Source organism: Rhamphochromis longiceps, linkage group LG20 (assembly GCF_057381845.1).
Source record: "Rhamphochromis longiceps isolate RC_006_pf linkage group LG20, R_longiceps_female_GT1.1, whole genome shotgun sequence".
In the NCBI taxonomy this organism is placed as follows: Eukaryota; Metazoa; Chordata; class Actinopteri; order Cichliformes; family Cichlidae; genus Rhamphochromis; species Rhamphochromis longiceps.
The window spans coordinates 31443685-31454260 of NC_140576.1; the positions used below are offsets into that span (position 1 = coordinate 31443685).

General features: G+C 40.3%; 1 protein-coding gene across 1 annotated transcript in view; it reads left to right on the forward strand.

The window, feature by feature from the left end:
* itga5 (integrin, alpha 5 (fibronectin receptor, alpha polypeptide)) overlaps positions 1-10505 on the forward strand; it is a 36448-nt gene extending 25943 nt beyond the window's left edge. Inside the window, exons 19-30 of the mRNA XM_085393990.1 lie at positions 223-290; positions 1701-1851; positions 1957-2049; positions 2611-2690; positions 2841-2921; positions 3024-3129; positions 3429-3587; positions 4182-4289; positions 6914-7027; positions 7634-7735; positions 7864-7986; positions 8114-10505. Of these exons, the coding sequence (XP_085250116.1) occupies positions 223-290; positions 1701-1851; positions 1957-2049; positions 2611-2690; positions 2841-2921; positions 3024-3129; positions 3429-3587; positions 4182-4289; positions 6914-7027; positions 7634-7735; positions 7864-7986; positions 8114-8197 (1269 nt within the window). The 3' untranslated portion in view covers positions 8198-10505. The remainder of the gene's footprint in view (positions 1-222; positions 291-1700; positions 1852-1956; positions 2050-2610; positions 2691-2840; positions 2922-3023; positions 3130-3428; positions 3588-4181; positions 4290-6913; positions 7028-7633; positions 7736-7863; positions 7987-8113) is intronic.
* The last annotated feature ends 71 nt before the right edge of the window (positions 10506-10576 follow it).

Below are 10576 nucleotides of genomic sequence, written 5' to 3' on the forward strand. Positions count from 1 at the left end.
GCATCTTGGGTGGTGGTCCAGAGACAGGTGGTGGAATATATTAGTCATACTGCATGTTGCATCTTGCTACACTCATCTTGTTCTCTTCCTTAAACAGAGCTTGTGATTTATCTTGTGTACCTTATTCTCTTCACGTGTAGAATAAGTGTCACAACCTACTGTGTGATGTTGGCCTGCACCCCTATATTCAGACTTTTATCATCTTCAATTTGTATCTTCTAGGCACAGATTCTGTTGGACTGTGGAGAGGACAACATCTGTGTTCCTGACTTGAAGCTGGCAGTTAGCGGGTGAGTCTTTTTCCTTAGCTGTTGCTAAAAATCCCAGAGCATATAGGTTTTAGAAAATAGAATAAAGTTCAATGGATATTACACAGTGAACCCTGAACAGGATTACAAACACTGAAATTTTCACCTCCGCTATGCAAAAAGAGACCCTAAAGCATAAAAACAGCTGTTATTGTTGTTCTCTACTTTCTGTTTAGTTTAACAAACCACAGTGTGAGTGTTAATAGCTACAATTTTGAAGTACAGTAGGGGCACCATTCGTTAAAAACAAAACAAAGCAGGAAATAGCTCAGCTCCACAGGTGCTGTGACAAACGCTAAAGGGGGAAAGACAGAAAAGATGAAAGGAATCTGTTTGCAAGAGGCCCAACCCTGTCTTCATCGCCATCCCCGCTACACTTTGATTCGAGAAATCTGTTAGCAGTTTTCTCAAAAATAACTGCCTCCCTGATACTCCCTGCTCTGCTCTGTCATTTTGATTTCACATTCCTATATTTATCTACCATCTGACCCCATTTTTCCCAATGTATAACTTATCTATTACATATGGAACAACCTGCTGGGATTCTGCTGCGCCCCATCCGATAGAAACCCAGACGCAGAAAGTGTGATTAGTGCAATTAAAATTATACTTTGTTGATTTTCGTCTGCTCTGCAGTAAATTATGGCAGCCTAATAGTTGTTGGAGGGGGTGATCAGATGGTCATGATTTAGTGGAATTTCAGAGAAAAATGTATCCAACATTTGTACGATGTTTTTTTTTCTATTCCGCTGCCAAATCACATACCCTGTTAGACCAAGGGTCCCTCAGGGAAGTCTTAGGGTTTTGTGGTGTTTTCTAATTTTGAGGCTTTGTTTGCTTTAAAAAGTGCCATGTCAGTTAAAATCAGGCCCCAGCTGAATCTTTGGCCAACAGAGCATCGGCTTTATAACTCGTCTCCCTTTTGCTGTCTCTTGCTTTTATGAGAATAGACTTTAATTAAAAGTGCCCTTGTAGCCCTTCTTGTGGAATTTCTCTTTGTGCCTAGCTTTGGAGGAAGGTGTAGGGAGTGAGAAAAAGCAATAATTGGGAGATGCTTTATAATTCTGCGCCTTTTGTATGTCTTTAATATCACATGGGGAAAAAAATTATGTAAAGTGGGCTATTTTGAGATTAATCTAATTGTTGCATTTTTGCAGCCAGGTTCTAAATAAAATAGATCTTATAAGCACAGAGCATGCAGTTATATTAGTTTTATTAGAGCAATTTGCAATTTATTGCCTGTTCCACTGCCAGCAAATGGGAACAAAGAATGCCCTTGTTTACTTGGAAAACAACTTAATCCATGTTTATTTATGGAGGTATTTATCTAGTGACCCAACTAATCATTTGGGGGTTTCTTTGTTTTGTATTTCTTTTTCCTTGGGTCCTCAGTGACAGGAAGGAAGTCTACCTTGGTGATGACAACTCACTGACCTTGACATTCAATGCCAGGAATGAGGGTGAGGGAGGGGCGTATGAAGCAGACCTGTATGTGGTGCTGCCCCCTGAAGCTGACTACATTGGCATTGCCCGCAATAATGAGGTGAATAGAAACAATCAAACTGACACCCTGATTTTGGGACTATTGGGACTTTAATCTTGATGATTTTCTTTCGATGTGGTTTGACCAGTCTGTCCTCTTTTCCAGACCTTGACCCAGTTGACTTGCAGCTATGAGACGGAGAACCAGACCCGATACCTCAGCTGTGATTTGGGGAACCCAATGAAGTCGGGCACCAATGTAGGAGCAATGTTGTCTTTTGGCTGTCTTTCTCTTTTAGCTCAGTGCTTAAGAAGTTTAAGTGTTGTGACACAAACAAGGTTGTTTGTTTGCTTGTTTTGTTTACATAGGACATATAAATAGTATCTGAAATTTAATGTATCAGTTATTAGTTCATAGAAACTAAAAAAGGAAGTGATGCGATCTTCATTTTGGGTGTGGACAGCACAGGAAAAGTCAACGTGTGTCAGGAAATGGTGTGGCAGGAAGTACAGGCTACATTTGTTCTATTGGTTCCCTTTTTTATTGATTGAGTCACAAGTCAGCATGTTTTTAATAGGTTTGCAGTGCAAGACAGTTGGCTACATGTTAACTCAAAGCGACAAAAAGACTTCTTTATTGTAAATGGATCTGACTGAATGACCCCTTAATAATGTGCAGCACAGGAACAAGAAGTCACATTTTTGTGCTGCAACATGCTCAAGCAGTCAGTCAGTAATTTTAGGTCCTTTCCTTTTCTCTGTTACTTGTAATGAGAAAAAATTCAGAGGATGTTAATATGTCTGAACTTCCTTTCCTTAGCTCTGGGCAGGCCTACGTTTCACAGTGCCGCGGCTGAAGGACACACACAAAACGATTCAGTTCGAGGCGCAAATCCGCAGGTACAATTTCATGTGATCACCAACACAGGAAAAAATAGCAAAAGTGTACACAATATCAACTACTTCTGATTTAATAGTACTGATTTTCACAACTCTCAAATGACATCAGCTAATCAGATCTTCTTTTTTTTCCATTCTCTGTTTCCACAGCAAAAATGAGAATAATTCCCATAGTGAGGTTGTAGCCTCCAAGCTGGAGGTGATTGTTAAGGCTGATGTCATTCTACAGGGGTGAGCTGAGTGTTAGAATTCCCCCATTCGTGCTTTTGTGACTTCATTAAATCCCTAGTGCCTCCCTACACATACTCTCATACCCCTCCTTCCCATTTTAAGTGTGTCTCGACCAGATAAGGTCTTCTTTCCGCCGGCCAACTGGAAACTGACCAAAAATTACAACGTGGAGGTGGACGTTGGGCCTGCCGTGGAACACATCTATGAGGTAATCGATGTTAGCTGTGCATGCTCAGTGGGGTTGAGCAGATTGGTTTGGAAAGCAGATATTATAGTTTAAAAAAAAAAGAAGGAGGAGGAAGACAGAGGAGGAAAACCAGATCACACGGTGGGATTTGCGCCAGTGCAGATCCATGGATTTGTGGATTAAAAAAAGTACACCAGATATTAATATTTCAACATGGGAAAGAAACTGCTTGGAGAAACAAATGAAAAACTTAAGGGGACTCTTACAGTTTTTTTAATGTTTGATATAGTAAAATGTTTCTTTTTCACTCCTTTTTCCAGCTTGTGAACAATGGCCCTAGTAGGATCAGCCACACCCTACTTGAGCTGCGCTGCCCTTTCCGTGTCCAAGGTCAAACTCTCCTTTACCCTCTGGAGTTCTCCACTGAAGGCCCCATTAACTGCACAGCTGACAAAAACATGAACCACCGAAACCTTAAAGTGAGTGACATTCAGATGAACACCTCTCAGGGTCAAATGAGGCAAAGTCAGAGAGTGAAGATCTCCCATCATTTCCCTGTGTGATTCCCAACGGTTGGCCCACACCCACCTTCTCCACCCTGAATCTCGACTCCACCCAGGACACTTTCCCCACCACTGCTTTGAAGTTCAAACTCTTCCCTATGCTCAGCACAGCTTGATGAACCACCTCACCCAGCAACACACTCATTCATCTACAACACCCCCTCATACTAAGTTGTAACTTGGGGATTTTGTGGGCAAAACATTTTAGTGTGGTTGTTTGTGTTTACATGTGACGTTTGACAGATGTTGAGCAGAGCTGTGAGTGGTCATCTGTCTTAGCTGTGATCTAATGTTTTTCCCACCCCCTAGTGAATTGCTAAGTATGGTGTATTTCCATGGGAATCCATAAGGAGTAGAGCTCACATGCTTCTGATTAATGACAAAAAGCCTCAGGGTCATGCTAACATTAGGTCTTATATTGACAGAAAGGGTGGTGCACTTTTTTTGCCTAGTGAGGTCAGTATCTGTGTTGTTCTAATGGGTGGCTGGTGTGTTTCTGTTTTCCTTTAGCTCCAGCGCTCATCCACGGAGTCACCTATTCTGGCGCTAAAGGGCCATGAGCATCGCCTCGAGAGGAGGGACGTCCACAAGAATCAGCTTGCTCATTTGACTAACCTGGTAAGGCACTTAGCGGGAAATTGTCACATTCTGTAAGAGCAACATGTTTTATGCATGAATGAACCCTGTCGGACAAAAGGGTGGAGTCTAGCAGTCGGGGACTGATTGTGATAGTGTCTTTAAAGCAAAGGAATGACAAGCTTTAGTTTGTAGTTTGGAATAAGTATGATGATGGAAGTAAATTCATTTTTGCACCACATATAAACTTATATTTGAAACTATAGATTTGATGCTTTTCTGTGCGACCCTGTTTTGGTGACACTGGCCCTGCTCCTACATGAAGCTCTGGGGACGGGAAATTAGGTTATGATGTCGTCAAAAGGGAGGGGTCAGAGGTTACAGGCTTGTCCCATTGTGGTGATTAACATTAAAGAGCCTTTAGTAGTGGTGGGGAAAAAGGCATGGGAGGCTTTTTGACTGTGATGCACTGCTTAGTTCACAGACTTGTCTCTAATTTTTGGCTCTGGGTGTTATAAGCCTGCTCAGCCCCCACACACTGGTCCTATTGATCCACCCAGCTGTAGGTAGCTGCTCTATCTCCCTCTGTCTGTGGATACCTGCCTCTACCAAAGAAGTCTTTGTCTCTGTGCCCGTCTCTCCTAACTGTGGTCGTTTATCAAGCATGTCCAATGACACTCTAGTATGAAGCAGCCCTTTCTCCTGTTTCTCTTGTGTCTGCACTTTTTCCTTATGCCTGAGAGAATAGACATCTCCATTCAGCACGAGTCTTGATCAGAATGCATTACTGTTTTGTGGTCAGAGAAGGTGAGATGGTGAGAATTGTAGATGACCTGTTTAGTTTTTGAAGGACTGGGATTAACTGCACCAAAACTCAAAAGACTTCCAAATTACTTTGATTTAAAATGGCCTCACTTTCATTGTGTTGTGGGACATGCAACATTCAGTGGCACTGAATGGGGAGCTCTTTGAAGATAATAGTGGTATATCTTATTGTTCTAGCACATGTAATACATTTGAAACCACTTTACAGACTTTTCTGCTTGCTAAAAGCAGGACTTCTTGGTTCAAAGATACCAGACGACTGGGGTGTTTCTGTGCATGTCCTCTTTGTGCTTGTGTGGGCTCTCTCTGGGCACTCCAGCTTCCTCCCACAGTCCAAAGACCTGCATGTTAGGTTAATTGGTGACTCTAAATTGTCCGTAGATGTGAATGCCTGTTTCTCTGTGTTAGCCTTTCAAAGGACTGCAAGCCTGTCCAGGGTGTACCCCGGCTCTCGTCTTATGACAGCTGGGATAGGCTCCAGCCACCTCGCTACCCTGAATTGGACAAGCTGCTAAGAAAATGGAAGGATGGAAAAATTTGTAGGCTAATAATGGCCGAGTGCTTTACACGTATGTTTAAAGCCTTTAAAACCTCATGGGTTTACCAAGTTGGGATACCTGGCAGATGTTTATCTTTATCAGGGGCTGAACCAAAGTCCTCTTTATTAACAATCTATTAACATACTGACTGTAGACGCGTATTAGTCTTAATTCTGTCCTTATTAATGTTGAATGACTGCCATATTTATGAACCAGCAACGGTAACTGTCAGCTTCAAGATTAACTAATTATAAATCTAACATCAAGCATGTCATATATGAAAAAGGGCTTCCACGTATTTGATAGTTCTGTTATGTTTTACCTTACCAAATGCTCTCATTATCTTACTTGAAATATGGCTGCAGTTAACAGTAGTTTTACCTGATCAACACTCTGATTCAAAACCACCTAATTTATTATTAGCACCATTGAAGCGTAATTGTAAAACTTTACAGACCGCTTCCGTACAGTAGCTGTGTTTTCAAGCTCAACTGTCATTTTATTAAGGATCCATGCCTCCATGATCCAGCTCTTGACCACATAATCCTGCCAGTGAGGATATATGTGGGAACTGGGTCTGAGGCATCTTTGGCATTCGACCATGTGCATGTCATTTTCACAAACCTTTGAGGCCCTGCTGCCCTTGGGCATCAAGCATGACTACCGAATGGAAACAGACTGATATGCTCTCTGTCTGTCTGAATAATTATTAAGACTGTCTAAGACTGAGCCTAAAGGAACTAGGCGGGTACCCTCTTCTCCTACTTTTGCCTTTCTCTGTGTAATAAGTAAACTAATGGGTTCCCGCAGGAAACCCGCCGAAACCTCTCAGTCTAGGGGTGGTCTGGCTACAGTACCTTTAAAACAGAGTGTGCACATGTTTTAAAATGTTAAATGTATCAAGCTGCACTATGGGGATCTAATTAAGATTGTGTACTCTACAGTCTTGAGAAAAATGGGCTGGTTTTAGTGGTTGGGCAATAATGTGGCGAGTGGTGCATGCTGCATTTTTACAGTCTCATGACATTCCTTCAATCTAATTCGAAGCAGGCGTGCAATAGGGATCATAACATTGGGTTCTTTGTTATATTTGTATATTTGTTCCACCGGCTTTTATTTATCTGTTCTGCTAGTTTTTAGATTTGCTTTAATAACTTCCACTTGAATTTAGGCTTTGTCATATTATTTAAGTTTAGTGGGAATAAATTTTTTTTTCAGATGGTATTCTCGCACAAAATGGCTTGACATGTATTTAACATCGCTAACCGCATCATAATGATGGCATTCTCTCTGTTTGCACAGAACTGCTCTACTGTGGACTGCTGGAAAGTTGAATGCAATGTGGGTCTTCTGCAGAAGGGGACTACAGCTATCCTTAAAATGCGATCCCGTGTCTGGGCTGAGACCTTCACTGAGGTTTGTGGGGGAAGAACCTTGCCATACAAACTCCCCACACACATACTGTACATTTTACATATCTTCCAAACATAAGACAAAATACAGTAATAAATTGATCTTCCCCTACCAGTGGCTGTATATTTTCTCATGTCAGGCTCTGGGAGGAAGTAAGAAGCCATTTTTATTAAAGCGTTATTAAAACAACACTGAGACTCGACCTCAAATGTGCTGCTAGGAAAGGCAAATAGTTGGAGTTGTCAGTAAGACATGTTTGGTTGTGATCAATTTGTACTCAGCAGCAGCTCTGAATCAGTTAACAGTATTACCAGTTACGCATATTTGCCTAAACAAATGAGACAACAGTTGCTTTCTGAGGATGCAGTTTGCTCCACACTGGTGTTCATACTGCAGCTTCTACCAGTGTTTGTCATGTCTAAAATACACAGATTATTTCCCATCTATGTGGTATGTACTGAAAATTTAATATTTGGTTATCACAGCTTCTCATAGGGTAGGAATGCTAAAGGGTGTTTCGCAGGGAGATGCACATGGTCAATGTCGCCACCTAGTGTATAACTAGTATATTATATGCATTTTGAATGTAATTTCTTTTTTCTTCTTCAGAGAGCTTATAAGCAATATGTGCTGGAGTGCCTGGCAGAATACCATGTGAAGAAGATGCCATATGCAATCCAGCCTAAACTTTTTCCCAGTGGAAACAAAAAGGTATTTAATGTGTTTATTAAGTTATTCAATTTATTAGAACTTGTTCATTTCACACAAATCTATATTTTTAGTACATATTTTTGTATTGTTGTAGTTTGGAAGAAGACATCTTGTCTTGTCATCCTCAGGTGGTGACTCCAGTGGTTTGGAACAAGCCGGATATTGAGAACTCAGTTCCACTGTGGATCATCATCTTGGCTATTCTGGCTGGTTTACTGCTTCTGGCTCTTCTCATATACATCTTATACAGAGTGAGTACTGCTGTGATATAAAAAGAATCATAGCATGCTTTTGATCTGAAAGATCAATTAATGGGCTGGTTTTCTGTTCTCATTTATGTTTCCTGCATTTCTGAAATGTTTTTTTTTCTTCTTGCAGTTGGGCTTCTTCAAACGATCTGACCCTTACGGCACTGCCATGGAGAAAGCGGAACTCAAACCGCAGGCTGCCTCTGAGGCCTAAAAGACCACCAAAGCTACCAAAACCACAGTACCTGGCCATATGATTGCAACGGAGAATTGTGGTGGAATATGTAGAGTGGATTTTAAAAAAAGAAAGAAAGACAGAAGCAGTTGAAGAGTTACAAGAAAGAAAGACTACTGGAACTCCACTGTGCTGCACTAGAGGAAGACAAAACTCCAAAGATCTCAAAGCCAAATGAATGTTTTCTTTTTCTATTTTTAATTTATGTCTTTTTTGCTGGCAGGGTTGGACTGTTATCAAATGGAACTTGTGTCAATGCATAAGGCTAACATTGGACTGTACAACAAAAAACGACTGCAGAAGAAATGCAGGCTACCGTCAACCTGCAGATGCAGGAAGATGGGTTTAATTTTATGGATTCTTGGTATGGATCATTTTGTTATTTCCCTGTAACTGCCTTATATTGGTGCTAATGATCTGATATGATTGCTGCCTCTAACAGGATATGGCCACATGTTGCTTGTGGCATCTAGGAGCTGTGAATTATGCTGCCTGCTGAGGCCTGAAAGTATTCTGATATCTCCTAAACACATTTAATTGACAAAAAATAAGAAAACTGTTTATCTGCCTTTAGTAAAGGCTACATTACATCGACAAATATTTAACAACAAAACCTGTTTTAAAGCTCAGATTTCATAGCTAATTGTAATTCAATTCCTTTGCTAAAATTTAAGTAATTTTAAATCCCAACTATTCAGAGGTGCTGATTCTTGCCCAGTGCATGCTGGGATATGCTCCACCACTCCACCACTCCGGAAATTTAAAAAAATGCATAGATGGACATTTCTCACCCGACCATGGAACTGATCTCTCTCTGCCTCAGGTTGGTGGACAGTGCCGGGTTAAGTTGTTTTTGCACTCAAAGGAAATCTACTGATATTATTCCAAAGACACCAAAGACTGACTGACCTTCCTTTGAGTTCTGAATTTGACTCCTACTGATCACTTTGTTTAAATCCTGTATGTTTGAGTCGAGAGTTACCAGTGCTGGCAATGTCATTGTTGTGTAGTCGACTGGGATGGGACTGGAACCACCACAGACCTGTGAAACCTCATGTAAGGCCTGAAGCAGTGTGGTGCTTCTGTCAAAACGCAGTGTTCTCAAGATTTAGTTTTAATGTCATTACTCCTGCTTTGTTTGGATTGGGTTCATTCAAGATGGAAGCCTAAATGAAGCAAATTGTGCTTACGGTGGAGGAAATAAGCATATAATGATATATATATTTTTTAAACTGAAGACATGACAATCAGCAATCCTGTAGCCTCGACAGTAGGCTGAAGGCAGAATGATTCTTTTTCAGCATAAAATGTGTGTTGCTGTGAGATACTGTATTTTTCTATTCTTTTTTTTTTCTCTTTTTTTGTGTAAATGCTGCCCATGCTTAAAATGAGAAGTAGCTGAAGCCATCCCACACCCAGAGGCTGCAGGGACGCAACATTAAAATGCCTCGTGTTGGTTTCTTTTGACATATGCATAAGTTTAATGTGTCCTTAATGTAAATACTTAGTGCTTGTCAGTTACCGTTCCAGTTGTGTGTGTTTACATGTATACATGCGAGATTTCATGAATACATGCATTTGTGTGGATGGTATATTTATGAATGTTTGTTTTTGCCTTATTACCTTTCCCACTGCCTAGTCCTTTTTATGCCAATCACATCAGTAGCTTGAGATAATTGAGCTTAACCAGTTCTGCGTTACTTTTAAAATTGATAGCATAAATACCTCTAACAAAGGGATGACAGCTAGGCACTGGGAACTACATGTTGTTTGGAAGTGCAATATTTATATTCACTTGTTTTAATATTACAGTGCTTTCTTTTGATTTATGTTTTGTTTGTGATTGATTTGTGATAAATCAGACCTTTACGTGTGAAGGTGATGAACATGTAGCCAAATCCTTTGTTGGTGGTTCACTTGCTTTTTCTCACTAAGCATTATTTCAGGTGTGAAAGTTTTTGTTTTTCAAGGATTTTTCCCACTTCATATGTACTCACCACTGCAGGACCTTTCTGATCTCACTTTTTGTAGCATAGATTTTCATAAAAATACAAGCACATTTCTGGTATGTTGAATTAGTTTGGTGATTTATGTGCTCTGGTGTTGCACCTGTCCAAACAGCATCATACTGACCGTCTGCAATGCATTTGTTTGCTTCATTAAATTCTCTTCATAAATCCCCTTGTAGTTGATAGATACAATTTTCCAGATAGTCCACAAAATTTGCGTTTGGAAAATTATTTTTATCCTAAAATGTAGTCAGTAGACATTGTTTTTTTTTTTTTTTTTAAACGAAACACAGAAAATCATTATTTATAATGATGGGATAATTTTACTTCTTCCTCCTCAGTTACATCA